Source organism: Drosophila sulfurigaster, chromosome 4, assembly GCF_023558435.1.
Source record: "Drosophila sulfurigaster albostrigata strain 15112-1811.04 chromosome 4, ASM2355843v2, whole genome shotgun sequence".
Taxonomy (NCBI): Eukaryota; Metazoa; Arthropoda; class Insecta; order Diptera; family Drosophilidae; genus Drosophila; species Drosophila sulfurigaster.
In genome coordinates, this window is record NC_084884.1 from 964,586 (window position 1) to 985,009 (window position 20,424).

The window sequence follows — 20,424 nt, forward strand, 5'->3', positions numbered from 1 at the left end:
CCCATAACTCGAAAAACAAAGCCTCCTGGATACCACTCCACGATATTGACGGCTTGCGAGTTTTTGACTCATCTAAAATATAAAAGATTTGCTTTAAAAAGCAAAAAATTTTTTTTTCTAATTTCATACCTTGGCGCACTTAAATGTCAGCTGTTTCCTTAGTGGTGACCGCTTTTTCGTTGTCATATCGATCAAAATATCGCGTAATTACCAAAAAGTGCGTTCGTTATTTCTAAGTAGCTCGCGAACGTAGAAAAACCGACTTTGTTTCTTATGGGTTTTACATGGGACGAATATAACATTCGGCCTGAACGGAAAACCGAAGAAAACCGAGGTTTTGGGTGCAGTGCAAATAGGCTATTACTTTCCATTAGCTTCGCAAATATTAAGCGTTGCCATGTCATATTCAAATGATTTGTAATTTTTGCAATAATTACAAACATTGAATTTTCTCGAAAACGGCTAAACCGATTTGAATAAAAAAACAAAATATTTGTCCAATTGATATTATAACAATGCGCGCCTTCCTGACATAGTCTACGAGAGCGTGTAATCGAAAAATGTATGTAGATGTATTTTTAATTTTCTCGGAAGCTATGATAATTTCCTATTTTGTATATTCTCTGGTAAATGTCGCGTACGACCAGCTTTACAGTCACAAAAAACATAAACTAAAATAATATTAAAAAAAAAATTGAAGGTCATTCTCAAAGCTTTGGATAAGCACTTTTTAGAGCTAAGATTGATTTTAGGAACTTGTTTTGTTTTGCGATAAAATACATACATATATAAATTCGTTAATTTTTTGGTTTTGATTTGTAATTTTCGCAACAATCACATAAATTGAATTTTCTCGAAAACTGCTCTAACGATTTGAATAAAACAAAAAGCAAGATATTATATGATATTTGTCAATTTGATTCGAATAGAACGAAATAGTGCGACATGGCCGACAAGTTTTGCAAATATGAAAAATAATTCAATGATTGTGTTAACATATTGTTTTGCCGCTAGCAGTGGTGAAATAAACTGCAAAATTACGATTCAAAGATGAATGTAAAATTGCGTATATTTATTAATTATAATAAATCAATATATATGTAAATAGAGTAAATATAGTTATAGTTCTTTCATTTAGTTATTTTCTGCAAGTATTTAAAATCCCGCTAAAGTCCAAAGGGTGTTACTTAACACTAAAGTTTTCCAATTTGAGTCGGCTCTGGCCTGACTGGTTTCACGCTGGTTCCAGACGCACCTGCGAAATGAACTTGTTTTTGCGGGTAAATTTTCTCGAAAACTCCAAGGATTTCAATCAAAATTGCTTCATATCTTCCTTATAGTTGGATGTATGAACGCATAATGCGCACTATGTCAAAAAGTTATGGCATTAATCGGCAACATTGATTTTTGTGCTCATTTTGCTGGAGCTTATTGGCAAAAATGTTGCTACCCCAATTTTTCATTCACGATTTAAGTGCATAAGTACTGCATGCAATTGGACGAACATGGATTTAATAGAAAGATAATTTTGTTTTCTTTTGTTTTGCATTTAAACTTTTTTAATTTAAGATTAAATATAACATAAAAGGACGAATATAAACAGTTTTTTATCCGATGTTTTTGTATCGATATGTGACGCTAAAGCTGCGAAGCTATGTATCTTGAGTACATTTCCACAGCCACAGTTTGATCATTCATTCACATTTGATCAAGTTTTGACATTTCCACAGCTCCGAATGGAAAAAAATAGGCAACGGTAATTTTTTAGTTGTCTCGCTCTAATGCACATGTCACCCACTTATCTATAAAAAGCGATCAAAATTAAAAGAATGGTTTTGATAAATCAGTTCTATAATACATAGCTTCGCACGCATATCTGTATTCAATTTTTGCTATGGTGAGCTCCGTTGTGGTTCCATCTCGATCAAATGACGCGTATACCCAGAAAGTGTGTTCGATATTTCTACGTTTATTATTGATATTTTTACAAAGCTAATGGACGTAGTCAAGCCGAGAATTATTTTACTACTGGTTTTTATATGGTGCAAATGTAACATTTGAACTGAATGGAAAAATCGGGTTTTTTGGTGTTGTGGAAATATGGAAACATAAGTATTAACATTACACCCTCGCAACTCTGTTTGAAAAATCATGAACATTGATACATATGTATGTATGTATATACTACGTGTACGAACGCACATCATCGCTAAGAAGTTGTGCAAGTGTAACAAGGTGACACAATAAACATTACAATAGTTTAAGTATGATAAAATTATTTTTTTTTTATTATTAAACCACACTTTGAAACTGAAACCATCGTAAATACAAAAACAAAAGTTACATATATGTATGTATGTATGTACATTTACAATGGGTATATGTATGTATGTACACGTTTATATACATACGCACATTGTTTAGGTATGTTTATATGTACATACATACATACATATGTATGTACTAGCCAGCTCTATCAGCAACATTACTTTTTGTTTATTATTTGTTTATAATTTTAAATATTATTTGTTTTGTTATATTTATTTATTTACCTTGTTTTTACTTTTAACATAAAACTTAGACCTAGACCTCAGCTTTTGTTACTGTTTCAGGCGGAAAAAATATAGTTACAAAATTAAGAAAAGCACCACGTTTTTATATTTTTTGTTTATTAAATAACGGTTGGTAAGGGTTTAAGATATTTTTATGTAATAATATTTCCACTGCCACTCAGCTTTTTACGTTTCGAACCGATTTTTTTCTTATGGGTTTTACATGGGGCGAACGCAACATTCGACCTGAACGGAAAAAACCGAGGTTTTTTGGTGCAGTGGAAATAGGCTATTAGTTTAATTTTTTAGCGGTAAAATTGGCGAAAGTATGAATAGTACCATTTCCAAAATTTTCATTTATACCTTCTGACAAAATTGAAAACTGATACTTTTATTATTTTTAATTAATAGTATATTAATATCAATGGCATTACATAAAATTTGTATTTGGTTGACAAGAATAGGTGAGCATCGTCTGAGCATCGAAGTAGAATTGTATTCGAACAACATCTGGACCTCAGTGAAGCGGTCCAAAATAGTATAATCCGGTATATTTAAAAGGCTACCAGGCGATCCTCGGGCAAGGGCGCCGACATCTTGTTGTACGCAGCTTGCATATGGTTCGGGAACGATTCGCATTGAGTAAACGCAGTGAGTTTATGTTGTTCAAGAGGAATCCTCTGACCACGGCATGTCGTCCGAATCGTTGTACCCAGTCCTTGCCACGGCAGCAAAGGCAGATTGACTTGCATTCAGAAATATAATAAGTTGTCCAACACCTCTCCCGGTCCAAAGTAATAATGTGGCCATCGAAATTGGTCCACGATTGCGATTTCTTGACGTGACTTCTCGAAAGCGTCGCTGATTCCATCCTGTAGAAATTCATCCTAGTAAATCTCTCTTCGTCAAAACTCTCGCAGTAGAAATTTGTCTTCATATTTTCTTCGAATTGCCAGCTGATACACGTATCGTTACATCGCTAGCTTCCGTCTTGGTTGGAAAGCTATCTACATAATCGTCTACGTAGTGGTGATAGCTTTGACCGCACGAGGATTCGTGTGTTGGTGTTCCAGCGCATTTATTGTCTTCAGATAGTTTGTCAGTAACTTGGTTTCGCACTGCATCTACGTTCCGTAAATCGTAGCGTTGGCGATTTGCCACTCCGCTGATTTGCAGATTGACTAAAATGGTTGGTTCTCTGGCAAATCTACTACCAAACCAACTTATGTATATTCAACTGCCGTCACTCCCCAGTTAGGTTTAGCTCTCTCCTTAGTTTCTCAACGATCATAAAGATGCATGACCATTAGTAACTCCGTAAAACGTGACTGGCAGCAGACGTTGACGCTTTGGGTCGAAGTATCTCAGATTTCGCTCTATGGATTCTTGGACAGCCATCGGCGGTGTCTTTCGAGCCGTGTTCCTGCTTGAGCTCAGTAGTTGCGGTTCACTAGTGGCGGCGTTCTCCTAAAGGAATTTCAAGTGTTGTCATCCGTGATGTCTACATGACATTTGTTGTCTGCACTGTAATTCATGGTAATGTAGCCTTTCAAGCGTGAGAAACATAGTCGCTATCGAGTCGAAGAAGATACCTTCTTGAAGTCTTTACAATTTGCAACTTCATGTTGTCCGTCGTACATATATTACGCACTGTTGGTTCTAACGTTGCTCCAGCGCTTAAAAAGCACCACACGTTTCGTGTCCTTTATCTCGGCGTCAATTATTGTGCACACAACATTTGCAAATTCAGTGACCCATTTACTGAAATGCGTGACCGATGGGTAACATTGCAGAGTGCTGGCATGCTTTGACCACTTGATTCTTCTTTCTGGTGGCTGCATTGCGACTAATTCCTCCATTAGCCTCGCGTTGCTCAAACGATGATGATGACGCGCATAATTCCGAATGGTATATTTGGTATATATATTTTGTATATTTTTATATATTACCTCATTCAAAATATACCATAGACGGCAAAGTATACCAGATTGTCAGCCAAAGCAACTAAGACCCCTAGTAAGTATGCGTTTTGCCCATACGAAAGTATTTATTTAATAACTTTGACAATTTTTATCTGATCGCAACTCTAGCTTTAATATTACGCTTGTTATTAAATTTTTTTGATTTGCGGGGCCAAGTGGGCGTGGCAAAAATTTCAAACAAACTTGATCTGCATGCAAACATAGGTTAAGTTAGATGGGACCGGCTGCCCCTGTTCGGGGCAAAGCATAGACCAGTGGAGGTCCGTAGCTGTACCGGTAGCGTATCTACGTCTCAGAACTCGCGCAGTATGGATACATTTTGGCAAAAGCCAGCAGCATCCTAGGAGGTAGCCGTGAAACGTCCCGAAGATCGTTGTGGCACGGCGAATTAAGGTATTTCAGTCGGAGTCGGTTGGTTAAGTTTTTGTTAGTAGAGGCACACATCAGCCTTGCAGTTTTGCACGAGTTGGCATTGCGTCAGCTCGCCTCCCACTTAATTTCCTGCCTAGAGTTCGCAGGATATCGGAACATTGCACATGTTACCGACATCGAGCCCCACTCCCTCTTTGGCGATAGTGTCTGCGATCTCGTTGCCATCGATGCCCTGGTGGCTTGGGATCCAATAGATACGCACGACCGCAGATGCGTTCAGCGACTCTATTGCTCTTCTGCTGTCCAGGACAACTTTGGACTTGACCACATACGAGTGCATTGATCTTATTGCAGCCTGACTGTCAATAAAGATATTTATCGAATTGTGATTGTGACGTAAACTCCGAGCCACTTCTGCAGCCTTACCAATGGCAAAGACTTTCGCCTGGAAGATGCTGCAATGATCAGGAGTTTGTAAGAGTGTTTTGAAACCAGGTAGGGGCAGTATTCGGCCGCATCGACTCTTTCGTCCATCTTTGACCTGTCGATGAAGAGGTTGAGGGCTTCGGGAATCCATAACCCTTCCCGCCAGCAGCCCGGTTCCACTTTATTATTTGGACGTTGACGTACTAACGGCAGTACCATCAAGTGGTCCAGCGATACCAAGCACGGGCTTGTTGACGCGCGGACAAAACAAAATAAATTTGTGAACAGCATGCATTACACGAAAACCGCGAATAAATATTAAAAATATGTTAGAATATATGTATAATAAGATAATTAACAATTAACTACTCGATAAATAAGCTAATAATAAGGTTTTAAGCAAAGGAATAGATTTACTAAAGCAAACTACGTTATTGAGATTATTATAGTTCACACATAGAATACGGAAGGGATGAAATGAGAAGAGGAAGAAAATTCCTAGTGATCCTGACAGGAACTGCAAAACTAATTTGACTTAACAGCTCCAAAGAGTCTATTTCACCATTAATTAGTCTCTGTATGAAAACAGCACCTTGCATAGTTCTACGGTCAGAAAGAGAAGGAAGGTTTAGTAATAAAAGTCTACTGGTAATCTAATATTAGGATTCCAATTTAAACTACGAAGAGCAAATAATAAGAATTGTTTCTGCACCGATTCAATCCTATCTTGATAAACCCTATACTGGGGATTCCAGACAAGAAATCCGTACTCAAGGATAGGATAGGAAGAACCCCTACAAAAGGTCATAAACTTACACTTATTGCAGTTGAGATGTCACATATTTACTCTGCACCAAGATTTTAGACGATTATGGTCACATTGTAACAGTGAGCTCGCAAGACTATCATTAAATGTCAGGCAAAGCTTAACGTCATCGGCATACATAAGTACACGGGAATGCTTAATAACAGAAGGAAGATCATTTATGAACAATAGAGGACCCAAATGACTGCCCTGGGGCACACCAGAAGTGACTTGGACACATTTAGATACAAAACCATTATAATAAACAATTAGGCTATGAGGAAACCCTAAAACATTAAGCTTACACAGTAAGAGGTGATGATTAACAGAGTCAAAAGCCTTACTAAAATCGGTGTATATGACATCCGTTTGCATTTTATTCTCGAATCCTTTAATTACAATAGAAGAGAACTCCAATAAGTTAGTAGAAGTGGATCTAGGCTTAACAAACCCATGTTGGTAAGGTGAAATTATGGATTTACACAGATGTTGCAATTGAGAAGTTATAATTTTTTCAAATGCTCTCGGAATTGCTGACAATTTAGATATACCGCGATAATTTTGAACTTTAGATTTGCTCCCTTTTTTTAGGATAGGTATAATGTATGATTTTTTCCAGATTTTAGGAAAAGAACATGAGTTAGCGGATAATTCAAACAATTTAAAAGCGGTTTACAGATACTACCAGCACAATACCTTAGCACACAAGTAGGTACTCCATCCGGACCTGCCGAAATATATATATATATATATAGCCAATAGTTCCGTTAAAATAGAGCTTTCAGTAATTAAAGGACCAAAAATACAATTAGATGAATTTAAGTGATAAGGATAAGAAAAGGAATTTTGAGAACTTGGGACAGAATATGTCGTTTGGGAAAAGTCCGCAAATAAATCGGCAACATCATGACCATTAGATACTGTCATATTTTCCAAAGACACAAATGCTGGTGATGACGCAGATCTACGCTTCGAGTTAACGAAGTCGTAAAATCGCTTTGGATCACGCTGAAATCTTATTCTGCACTTGCCCAAATAATTATTTTAACAATCATTGTTATTGTTAGCTGCGAAAACCAGCTTGAGCAACAGAATAGCGGAGAAAAAAAGAAGAGAAGTTCCCTTGAATTTTTGTAAAGTCTCGACTTACGATTTTTAAATTTGATAGTTTTTAGTAAACCATAAGGGTTTATCAGACAAATGTGAAATACTTGATGGAACACAAGCATCAAATAGCGAGTTTAAAGTAGAATAAAAAAAATTCAAGTTCGTAGACAAAGAAAGTTGGGACCAGTCAGTTTGAGATATAAGCAGAGCAAGTTTCTCAAAATCGGTTTTCCGAAAACAACGAGAAAGCTCACCACAACGTACACTCGTCTCTGATGCAATAAATGGGAGCTCCAACATAATTTCCAAAGTGGGATGGTAAGGGTCTTCAGGAGAAGATATAGGAGATATTCTCGATAGAGAACATGAATCTGGGTCTAAAACAAAAATAAGGTCTATAGACCTGTTTAAGCAATTTGGAATACCATTAATCTGAGACAATGATACCACGAAGAGACTATCAATAAAAACATGGAATAAAGAATGGGAAAGTCCATTTAGATTCTTGGCGGAATGCCATGACACCCCAGCAATATTAAAATCACCACGGACTATAAAGTGATCACGATCAGAAAGCATATTAGAAATATTATTAATAGTAGAAAAATGAGCTAAATATAAAGCATCATCTGAAGCAGGGGATATATGAGCAAGAAATAAAAATGTTTAAACTACCAAAGGTTAATCTAACAGCCACTAGCTCAATATCAGAAGTGTGATCAATCAATTCTGAATTTAATTGAGCATCTACTGCAATTAAAACCCCACCACCGCGACGTACCTTGCGGTCACGTCTGTATACGGAAAATCTACTAGAAAAGATTTCCGTATAAAGGATGTAATTTTTAACCATGTTTCAGTAAAGGCAATGACATTGAAAGGGAAAGATACACTATTTAAATATAAGTTAGTAAGTTTACTACAAATACCTCTTACATTCTGATAGCCAAGAAGTAAAGAGGATGTTAGTTTTTGAACTGACAGACTAGAAGAAGGCTTTGAAATAGAATTTTTGCCACTACTAGGAAGAGCAACCGGAGACCGATTTTTCTTTTAGCAACATATTCTTTAACTTATAGGTTTTCCGGCCAAAACTCTTTACTGCACATCATGCTAAATTGTTCAGCGGGAACACTTATTTTACCCCCGTTCGTAGGAGAAATTAAATTTATTCACTTTAACCCTGGCTTGAGATTTAGACTTAATATAAGCCCGATCAGATGTCGTATCAGGGAAAGCCTTGAAACGAAAATCTGCTTAAGAGGTGGCACTGCAACTAAAGTGTTGCGGACAACTGAGGTAGGAGCTGGATTCGATTCTTCTATCGTTACAGCACTAACGATCTCAACAGAGGATGGTGATGGGTGAATTGCTTCAACCGTCTCCATCTCAGTCGACAACAAAATCGAAGCCGGAGAAGGAGACTCCAATCTTAATGACGTAATCATGTTGTGGAACATCCAGAGCTACCGAAGGTTGAGGGATGGAAAACTAAATGACATTAATTCCCCAGCAGGTGGTACACATTTTACACACATTTTATGTACATGGTACACATTTTTACGCTTCGGGGACTCGGTCAAGAGCTTCATACTCTTAAACCCAGAATCCAGAAAAGCTATCGGAGAGTTTTTTTTGATATAGCAGACTAACATATTGCTAAAACAAAGATTATTAAAACAATTAAAAAATTAAAAAAAAAAAAATAAATAAATCAAAATAGGTAAATTAATTGCAAACTAATATGATCTGTATTTACGAAGAGCAGAAAACACAGAGAGTATGCACAAAGCACAAGCACTGAGAGTAAAGCGCGGGTCGAGCGAGACGCAAGATAGACGATAGCCAACAACAACACCAAGAGAGGGAGAGTTAACTATTGTAACAGCGTTGAGCGCAAAAGAATAGCAAGTGAAAAAGAAGAGCGCGAAAGTAAACAAAAATACAAAAACAAAGTGCAGCGGCAACGAAAACAGAATTGTTTTGCTAACAAAGCAAAGCAAAGTTTGACCACACAATTTGTTGTTATATTTTCAGAAAAATTATAATAATATAATAAATACAAGAAAGCACACAGCGATTTAACGATCTGTAGTTAAACACAAGTGAGAGAGTAAAATTAATGTTATATTAATTGTAAATAAATATGAAATTCAATGAAAAATCACAAAGTTTAAGAGGGAAGAAAAAAAACACTTCCGACTACGACTGCGAAAGCGAGCGCAAAAAAAAAAAATATCTTGTTAATGTGGTCAGTACAGGTAAGGGGAGAGTATAGTCCAAGTCTGTACTAGCCTCCTTACCAATGGCGCTGTGGCCATAGCCTAATAGATCCAGGTTGTCCAACGCATAGAGAGAGGCCCCAAGTGCACCTACGCATCTTTTCGCCATATACAAGGCTCCGGTGGCCTTCACCCTTTCTAACACGTTGAGCTTCCATGTCAGTTTGCTGTCCAGGACCACACCTAGGTACTTTACTGCTTGGCTCGGCCAAGCCAAAAATCCCTTTGTCCGCGTTAATGCTGAGCCCGGCTGCTGCAGCCCATGCCTTAACTTCCCGCAAAGTAAGTTCCATTACGGATCTGAGGGTAGTAGGGATTTCCCAGTTATCAGAATGCTTATGTCATCGGCATTGCAATTAACTTGGGAGCTCGTCTAGTGAATTTTGTAATAGGCTATTCACAACCAGTGAAGTGCATATCAAGTAGCTTTTCACAATTTTTAGTACGCCAAGAGTTTCACCACTGCTCTCCGTCGACACTCCATCGCCCGTCTTGAGCAGACTGGAACTAGAAGCGTGTTTGGACAGCAACTTCCTAAGTCTGAAGGTGTCTTTAATGTTGACCTTTTAGATGAGCGAATCATCTTCTTGTAGGTGTTGAGGAGAAACTAATATTCGTCCCACACATAGACGTTGTCCGCCTTCTTAGCAATTTGAAAAATGCTAGAAGGCTCACCACGAAGCGATGAGCGATTTAGATTCCTCCAGGGTGGCTTCGATCTTCTCGTTGGTCTGGAGAGTCTACATGATTGGCAACACGTAGATATTAGCCTGTACTTATGGGCAGTCCTATTCAGGACTCTCCACTCCCTACATAGGTGCGTAGATTCCTCACTTCTGTTGGCTAGCCTCAACTTATAGTTTCATTAATATCAGGACTATCGCTGTTTTTATAAAAAAACTTTAAAGAATACAATAGCAATATAATGAGCAACTTATTCACTACATTGGAGTTCAGTTATTTGTCCAGCTCTACTGAAAGCTCACTCCGACTCACAGCATGATGCTGTAATACAAAAAATTTCTTCGTTACTTCCTTTAATTAATACACGAGCAATAGCGTAGGCTGTTGAAATCATTATGTCTTACTTTTATGGTGATCTTCCATATTCTTGTCGACCTCCGTTCACCACCTCCGATTACCAACTGTAAAACCCAAATTTTAGCAAAGAATTAATAATTTAAAACTAAATATCATAAAACAAGCCTATCACTCACAATTTATTCTCTTTTCGTGGTCAAGTGGCGAGTTGTATTTATAAACATCGATAGTGATCTACCAAGTATAGATCGTGATCGATACCAACGATATTTCACTCGATGTTTTTCCACCTCTAGGGCTTTGAGGTCCTTGCCTATTATTATTTGCTTCTTGGAGAAGCAGCTCTTCCGGTGGAGCGGGTCCGTCCTGGGCCATGTAGCAGCATGCTAGCGGCATGTATCCTTCACAGCTCTAAAATTACTTAGTAGATGGACATGTAACCTCTTCCTTACCAGGATGGTAGTTCTCGATCTACTTACCATTGTAGGGATGTATAAGTTGTAATTAGCGACTTTAAAACATCGACTGTGTTACCCTACGCTATCCACGGTTTCTGAACCAAAGCCGCGAAGGCGGACCGTTCCTTTAGAAAGAGGAGGAGCTCCGACAAAGCCGATTTCGACTTATGGAATTTGAGTTGCAGCATACTCATTAGAGGGTTGCGAACACGCGGGGACTTTTGCATGGACAGTTCCTCCCCACCTCCTCCGTCTCGTCCATCAGGTTAAGGTGCAGGGTGGCAACGGTCTGATCTGCCTCTACCTCCCTGACCTCACCGTGTGTGTGTACTTATCAGTCGGATGGCGTTTTTGAGGCGAAGGTATTACATATTACTTAAGGCCCTTATACTTTAACAACTTGGCTACTTAAAGGATTTTTTCCGTCTCGTTTGAACGGTTCCCTGCTTGGGCGCCAGTCAACAAAATGAAGTTTAAAACAAATAAAAGCTTTATTTGTTTATATTAAGACTAATTTAAAAATCGGAATCTTGTGTAATGCTATTGAAGTTGCTGCTGGCATTGGTTGCGTTGGGACTGACGCTGCATGGTCTATGGATTTTAATAATGAGTGGGCGTAGTTTTGATCGTTGTTCCGCAGTGTCATATGCTGCCTTGGCTCAAACTATTCAGTGAATAGTATTCACCGACAGTGGGCTTTGGTAATGTGTAGCCTTAACTTATGCATTAGGGTTTCGATAAATCTACATGAAAGGGTTTAAAAATCGATTAATGAGTTTCTTTTACTTACAGGTACTCATTTCGGAAAAAAATTATATTTTATATAATATTTTTCATTTAAAAAATTGTATTTAAATATCATGGAAAATATTGAATATTCACAATCAGTATATCCCTCTAAGAGTCGTTTAGATTCAAAAGGGTCCCAAATATTTCAGCAAAATGACATGAAAGAGGCAATTACAAATTGGAAATATGTCAGATCTTTTCGCATCCAGAAATCAATTTTATTTCTTCTTTTGAATATCGGCGTGCATATTCAATTGGAAAACATAATGAAATAGAAAATATTTCAATTCCACAATTATATGATTGGTTCTCGAATCGATCATATACATCTAAAATTGACATAAGTCAACATTGTAATAAAAAAAACGGTCAAATGAGCGATATGAATATCAATGTTACAAGAACCATCGATAAAGCTAAGGAATTTTTTGTAAAAAGTGGAATTTTGGGACCACTCAATATGAGCAAATCGTGTGATTTGATAAAAAAAACATCCAGAATTCATATTGATCATGGTTTAAAAAGTCAGGTAATTTAAAATATAAACTATATGTTAAGGATATGATTTTAATGTAATTTTAGTTTGTTTCTTGAAATATAGATACGTAAAACCTCTAAGTGTCTACGATCCAAAAATGTTCGTGAAGAATACACCACACAACTTAAGGAAACTTTTGAAGATTCAAATGATTTACAATTAAATAATATGAGAATGCAAATTTACAACTTAAGAGCTATAATCGAAACAGGGGAATCCAAAATAATTATGTTACGAGCTGAAGTCAATAAAATGAGGGTAATTATCTAAATTATTAACATTTAATTTTTTCTAGCTTGAACAATATATTTTTTTCAGAGTGTACTACAGGAAATTATATATGCACACTCCCCAATTCGAAAGCAATTATCTGCGGAGATCCCCAATCTTTGTGATTTCTGTGTTAAATATTAATGGAATTTTTTTAAATAACATATAACCATTTTTGTCGAACTCTGACGTACAACATTTTCAAATGGCTCAAGTGTATACCTGTCGAACTGGGCAAAAACGGATGCAATATTTTATTGTGCCTACTATTCTTTGTGTGACAAATTTGGTTTATATAATCCAAACATTCCTAATGCTACAGATTGAAATAAAAAATGAGTGTCTCTTAATAAAACAAAGAAGTTTTTCTATATAAAAAAAAGATCTGTGCATTTACTGAATTAAAACGAACTTAATCAATTATGATTAAAAATTTAGGAAAATTATGCTAAAGTTTTCGCTGCAGCCGTTGTCGCTGCGTTAGGGTGTCAGATGGTTGAAATAAGGTTTGTTATATGCAAAGAGGTGATCGCCGGTCCGAAAGTGCTGATTACTTAGTTTATGTTGACGTACCGCACGTGGCCTTTGTTTAGTATTTTTGTTTTTATTCATTGGTGTTAAATTTGTTTGGCGACAAATTAATCAAATATTAACTTAATCTTTATTATAAACTTATACTCTAAAACATATGTTAGGGCTTATCTCTGAAGTGCATGCGTAATTTTTATAATGTTTGAATTAGCATATCACAAAAATACTTAAAAAAATTTATATCAAAGGCCATTTTAGGTACATGTATTAATACAGTGTTACGTTCATAATATACCATAGAGTGCAAAATATAAAATAACACAATGTCAACCAAAGCAACTAAGACCCCTAGTAAGTTGGCGTTTTTGCGCATACAAAAGTATTTCATTAATAACTTCTACAATTGTACAGAAATACTATAGGTTTTATTTTTATACGGACAGACATGGCTATATCAACTCGGCTGTTGATACTGATCAAGAATATATCTACATTATAGGGTCGGAGATGCCTGCTGCCTGTTACATACATTTCCTGCCGACACAAAGTCCCTTCCACCCTATAAGTAGCGAGTATAAAAACCCAATGTTTAAAAGAGAGTTGATCGACAAATTGCTAAGTCACCACAAGCGAACTAGCTTAGAGAGGTTTTGTTTATTTTTCATCAGCGTCAACAGCCGAGACATTGCCACATTTTGTCACGTTTGTCAGTATGAACACTTAGATATCAGAGACTTTAAGAGACAGAACTGTACAATTTTTGGGTCAAAACTCCTACTCTGGTTGTTGCGATTTTAATAAGTTGAATTTCGATTAGTAGTTTTTCGTATTTTGTATTCGACAGTTAAAAGAATTAATGATCATTGTGACGGTCACATGCTAGTCACACATCTTCTAATTCTGTTGGCGATAAATATTTTCTGTTATTCGCATACCACATCCACGCAAATCGGTTATTTGCATTGATGTGTCGTAGCCGCTGCAGGCATGAGTGCACAAGTCGCAATTGGTCGTCCTTGTGCGTTCGCAAAACCAAGATAGCGCTACCGAAGCACTATCATTGAGACTCTGGTTACGAGTTTTATAAAGAAGATTGCAGAAGAACAGACTCAAGTGCTGTTAAGTGATCCATTATTGAGTAGAAACGTACAGTTAAGTGTAAGTGAGACGCGATCAACAGCTACGATGCCAATCGACAATGGCGGGTCAGCGTCGACACTTGAGTGCAAATCTGCCGCCAAACGGTGCTCATGAGAGAAAACCGCCCAGTGCTTATGAGTGAATTGTTGCCGCCTAATTTATGCGCGTCATCAGTGCCATCTGGCTTCATGGCCGCCAGTAATTCGAGGCCTCATTACACACCATACTACAGCCCAAGAGAGATCTCTTTACCGACACCGTCGACTATGGTTCTTGGATCTGCAGTATCAAGTGTTTGGAGGCAAACCAGAAGATTGACTGATATTTGTTTGCGCGTATACGGAAACCACAGCTAGGCCGCTGTGTGTGTTTGGTTGCACAAACCTGGAGAACAATCTGCGTCTGCTAAAGGCCCTGAAAGGTGATACGCGTGTCACTGTCAAGTCATTGCTACCACCCGAGCAACGCAGTGATACAGCAGCTACGGTTCAGGTATAAAAGACCTGAACAGCTCATAAGAAGGCAGTTGCAAAGAGTGCTAGATCTGCAGGCTATTCACGAACAACACTTGGAAAAGATCGTGCCTAGATCGTGAGTAACCTGGCATCATCTCTTTAATCGCTACCTAATGGAGAAATCCATTAGAGCAACCTGCCACATGATCAGAAGTTTCCGGACAACAAGTAACAGGTGGATGGATGTCAAGAACGACACCAAAGATTGCTGCACTAGACGTGGTATTCCTCTAGGAGAACGCCACCACCAGTGGACGAAAACAGAAGTGAGAATGAGCAGCGATAAGCGAGGACAATCAGGACCCCGCCAAGAGCAGTCTAAGAGTCCACGGAGCGGAATTTGAGCTGCGTTGAACCCCGACTATATTCGGATTTGGCAATCGAGGGGTGAACACGTATGCTCTCTTCGACGAAGATTCATCTAACTCGATGACGAATTAAGGAGAAACCTGGCGGAGAATAACGCCAGCGTTACGATTTGAAGAGATATGCATGAAGTTGATCCAAATTAGCGTCTTCCAATTATGACATTCGATGGTTCAGCGCCGAAGCTTTCGATTGCACTGGATGCACTTTAGGTTGACCAATAGAAAGTAGAAAACTCGCCTCGTGACATTTGTCACGGAACTACGATATGATGCTAAAGAGACTGGTTAATATTGAAAGGAAAATGAAACTTCAGAGACGGAGCTGTCGGAGTCTGCGGCGATATCAAGCAGATGTTTCACCAAAACGTTATTTGAGCACAGGATAGATGTGCACAACGATTTGTATGGCGTGATGGAGATGACCAACGAGATACGGATGTGTTTGAAATGACTGTGACGACGTTTGGCGTACAATTGTGTGAAACTGAGGAGAAGCATGTTTATGTCAACGTTCGATCCCTTGGCTTGCATTTTTATGATTACCGCGAAATTGCTGCTGCGAGAGATTGGTGAAGGGGATTCACTGGGATGCATTTCTACCAGATGGAATCAGCTTCGCCTTGAGAAGTGGCGTCAAGATATCGTGGAGCAATTCACGATGCTCCTTTGAACCAGGAAATATGTTGGACACGCAATTGCGCATATTTGTGGATGCGAGCCAATCTCGCTTTGCTGCTGTGGCATACAGGAGAGTCGTAAGAAAAGACGATGTACAAAAATAAAATATGCTCCGATGCGCACTATGTTCATACCCTGTCTGGAGTTGCAAGTAGCTGTTCTTGGCACGAGACTGATGAACACTGCCAAGCAGGAGCACAGTACCGCCATAAGTCAGACTACTGCATTGGATAAGCAGTGCAAACCGTCGATACAAGCAAGCAATTTGTCGGTAACCGTATGGTAAAAATTTTGGAGTCGACAGACATCCCTCAATGGCGCTGGGTACCAATGGCTGATAATGCTGCTGGCGCAATTAAACATCAAGAGATCATATTGGATGTTGGCCACAAGCAGAAGCACTGAGTGATATGAGCAACGATAATGAGGAGGTGTCCAGTGAATTTTTTACATGTCTGACAATAAAAGCGATTCATCTGGAGATGGAATACGGCCTGTCGACGGATGCCAGCATAATTGCAATGCGCAATTTTATGTGTCGTCCTGGATAAGTTAAGAGACTAAGGAGTGACAATGGACAGAATTTTATTGGGGCCAACCCACAAGCCGAGAAGTTCGACTGTATTTGTTGCAGAAAATATTCATGATGAATTGGCTTCCCGTGCACAGAGGATCCGTCAGAGACCAAAAATCAAAAAATGTGTTGGCGTATTATTTAAACAAAATGTAAAGAAATTATCTCTTAAATGTCTAAACTTTTCTTTGGCATACCGGATTTTACTTGAAATCTAACGGTACTTTCTAAAAATAGCTTCGCAATCGTTAATTTTGGCAACGCAGCTGCGCTCAGGACGTTATTTCTCTAGTTTAAAGAGATCACACGATAGCTGGAGTGCTCCGAATTGAATTATTTAACATGCATTGAAGCTATTTACCTTAAATCGAGATATTAATAGTTAACTTTCCTGTCAAAGTTTTTTCGTAAAAATAATTTGATCGAATATCCCTTTTTGTGTATTTTGTGAAAGTCTATTTTATGTTTAGTTAAACTTTTAGTTGTGTTCCAAGAAAATCTTGGTTTGTATGTTATTGTGTTTGTCTTACATTTAAGATGTGAAATGTTTTAAAATTAGCTGCAGAAATTTGCAGATGTGTGTTTACAAGTAAAAGGTCAAAGCAGTTAAAGTTGAGTCTTTGCCTATTGTGCTGTTGCTTTGTCTTCGTCTTTCGTTGTTTATGGTTTGGCAAAAGTATTAATTTGTAAATTCATATTTAAAATTTTGTTTATTTTGCCCTTTTGAATCATATTTGATTTTGGAGGTACTTGGCAAAAGTGTGTGTTTCCACGTCTCTTTATTTTTGTATGGGGTGCGCAGGTAATGGAACCAACGCAGAAAAATTTGTTTGATAATATGTATAAATGTGAAAATATTTTCCATTCTTTCTTAACTTTTTATGTATATAAATAATAAAATTTTAATAAATTACAATAAACAAATATGATTTTTGAATATTGTATCGATTGTTCCTATGGGAGCTATAGGATATAGCCGTTCGATATGTCCAATTTTTGTTGTTATATAATATGTTTAGACAAATTTCTATATACAGTATTGTAGAATCCGGTTATAACAACGCCGCTTATAGCGTTCGTCCGGTTTTGTGACGAAAATTCAATGACTTGGTGGGTCCCCATACAAATTAAATTGATTAAAACATTAATTAGTTGTATTTTAAAAACCTATGGCAACCACAAAATAAACAAAATTTTATTTTTCCACTTTTGGTTAGTGGGTGCTCCGGATATAACGACGGTCCCTTGAAAGTCGATATAAGCGGATTCTACTGTATTTGTTAAAAATTGTAGCACGCTATGTCCATTATTAGTATTTTTGGACGTTCTTTCATACTAGCGGATCCACTGTGCCGTGGGATTGAGTGGATTTTCAAGTTCAAGAGTTCAAGAGAACTCTGCGACATACGTTAAGGGATATGGCACCTAAAGAGCACGTGCTGCAGAGCCTTTTGAGAACATCGGAGAAAATCATCAACTCTCGTCCGCTTAGGCATTTGCTACAAGCGGTGAATCAGGAGGCGCCAGTGACACCAAACGATTTGCTGATGGGCAAAAGCTCTACAAATGCATCGCGAGGAAGCCCTCAAGATGAGGGATCAATTCTGGAGAAGATGGGTCCTTGAATATGTATCTAAGCTTGTGCGTCAAGAGCAGGAGCATCTACCCGATGCGAATAGGCGATGTAGTATATCTTTGTGATTCAGTCATTGCACGCAGAGATGGGCGTAAGGAAATCGTCGAAGAAATATTCACTGAAGTCGATGGAGTACCTCCAGGGACACTCGACTGTAGCTTTCTTTCTTGTTATAAATGACGGCATATAAAAACGACTGAAGCTGTGGGAAAAACAGTACTTCCACAGATTCGAACATTCTTTGAGCCTTCCATGTCCTACGCACGGGGTCGTAAAACACCTCGAGCACATAGTGTCAAATAATGATTTTAACCCATGGACAAATTAGAACCGTGTTCAACATGAACTAACTATGTGACGGCAGTGAAAACCAAAAATTATTCGATAGTACAGACGCAGGGTAGACTAGATGGATCTTAATACAATGAAAAATCAATAATAATATACCAAAATTAACCGACACCTATATATATGATTGGTTGCTAATAAATGAAATCTAGACAATTTCTTCAAATCAGTTTTATTGTTGCAGAGCTTCATACTCTTAAACCCAGAATCCAAGGCAGAAAAGCTATCGGAGAGTTTTTTTTGATATAGCAGACTAACATATTGCTAAAACAAAGATTATTAAAACAATTAAAAATTAAAAAAAAAATAAATAAATCAAAATAGGTAAATTAATTGCAAACTAATATGATCTGTATTTACGAAGAGCAGAAAACACAGAGAGTATGCACAAAGCACAAGCACTGAGAGTAAAGCGCGGGTCGATCGAGACGCAAGATAGACGATAGCCAACAACAACACCAAGAGAGGGAGAGTTAACTATTGTAACAGCGTTGAGCGCAAAAGAATAGCAAGTGAAAAAGAAGAGCGCGAAAGTAAACAAAAATACAAAACAAAGTGCAGCGGCAACGAAAACAGAATTGTTTTGCTAACAAAGCAAAGCAAAGTTTGACCACACAATTTGTTGTTATATTTTCAGAAAAATTATAATAATATAATAAATACAAGAAAGCACACAGCGATTTAACGATCTGTAGTTAAACACAAGTGAGAGAGTAAAATTAATGTTATATTAATTGTAAATAAATATGAAATTCAATGAAAAATCACAAAGTTTAAGAGGGAAGAAAAAAACACTTCCGACTACGACTGCGAAAGCGAGCGCAAAAAAAAAATATCTTGTTAATGTGGTCAGTACAGGTAAGGGGAGAGTATAGTCCAAGTCTGTACTAGCCTCCCTACCAATGGCGCTGTGGCCATAGCCTAATAGATCCAGGTTGTCCAACGCATAGAGAGGCCCCAAGTGCACCTACGCATCTTTTTCGCCATATACAAGGCTCCGGTGGCCTTCACCCTTTCTAACACGTTGAGCTTCCATGTCAGTTTGCTGTCCAGGACCACACCTAGGTACTTTACTGCTTGGCTCGGCCAAGCCAAAAATCCCTTTGTCCGCGTTAATGCTGAGCCCGGCTGCTGCAGCCCATGCCTTAACTTCCCGCAAAGTAAGTTCCATTATGGAACTGAGGGTAGTAGGGCATTTCCCAGTTATCAGAATGCTTATGTCATCGGCATTGCAATTAACTTGGGAGCTCGTCTAGTGAATTTTGTAATAGGCTATTCACAACCAGTGAAGTGCATATCAAGTAGCTTTTCAAAATTTTTAGTACGCCAAGAGTTTCACCACTGCTCTCCGTCGACACTCCATCGCCCGTCTTGAGCAGACTGGAACTAGAAGCGTGTTTGGACAGCAACTTCCTAAGTCTGAAGGTGTCTTTAATGTTGACCTTTTAGATGAGCGAATCATCTTCTTGTAGGTGTTGAGGAGAAACTAATATTCGTCCCACACATAGACGTTGTCCGCCTTCTTAGCAATTTGAAAAATGCTAGAAGGCTCACCACGAAGCGATGAGCGATTTAGATTCCTCCAGGGTGGCTTCGATCTTCTCGTTGGTCTGGAGAGTCTACATGATTGGCAACACGTAGATATTAGCCTGTACTTATGGGCAGTCCTATTCAGGACTCTCCACTCCCCTACATAGGTGCGTAGATTCCTCACTTCTGTTGGCTAGCCTCAACTTATAGTTTCATTAATATCAGGACTATCGCTGTTTTTATAAAAAAAAACTTTAAAGAATACAATAGCAATATAATGAGCAACTTATTCACTACATTGGAGTTCAGCCTTGCGGTCGGAATTTATTTGTCCAGCTCTACTGAAAGCTCACTCCGACTCACAGCATGATGCTGTAATACAAAAAATTTCTTCGTTACTTCCTTTAATTAATACACGAGCAATAGCGTAGGCTGTTGAAATCATTATGTCTTACTTTTATGGTGATCTTCCATATTCTTGT

The 20,424-nt window shown here is 38.1% G+C and overlaps 1 protein-coding gene across 4 annotated transcripts; it reads left to right on the forward strand.

The window, feature by feature from the left end:
* Window positions 1-1,869: 1,869 nt before the first annotated feature.
* LOC133846951 (uncharacterized) lies at window positions 1,870-12,984 on the forward strand. 4 transcript variants are annotated; one of them, XM_062281662.1, is made up of 4 exons: window positions 1,870-1,967; window positions 11,818-12,343; window positions 12,416-12,610; window positions 12,671-12,984. In XM_062281662.1, the coding sequence occupies exons 2-4, from the start codon at window positions 12,188-12,190 to the stop codon at window positions 12,764-12,766; spliced, it is 447 nt and encodes a 148-aa protein (XP_062137646.1). In that variant the 5' UTR covers window positions 1,870-1,967; window positions 11,818-12,187; the 3' UTR covers window positions 12,767-12,984. The 4 variants fall into 4 exon arrangements, with proteins under 4 accessions (XP_062137646.1, XP_062137648.1, XP_062137644.1 ...); XM_062281664.1 differs by having other exon boundaries at window positions 11,928-12,343; XM_062281660.1 differs by lacking the exon at window positions 1,870-1,967 and adding an exon at window positions 2,151-2,235.
* Window positions 12,985-20,424: the final 7,440 nt, after the last annotated feature.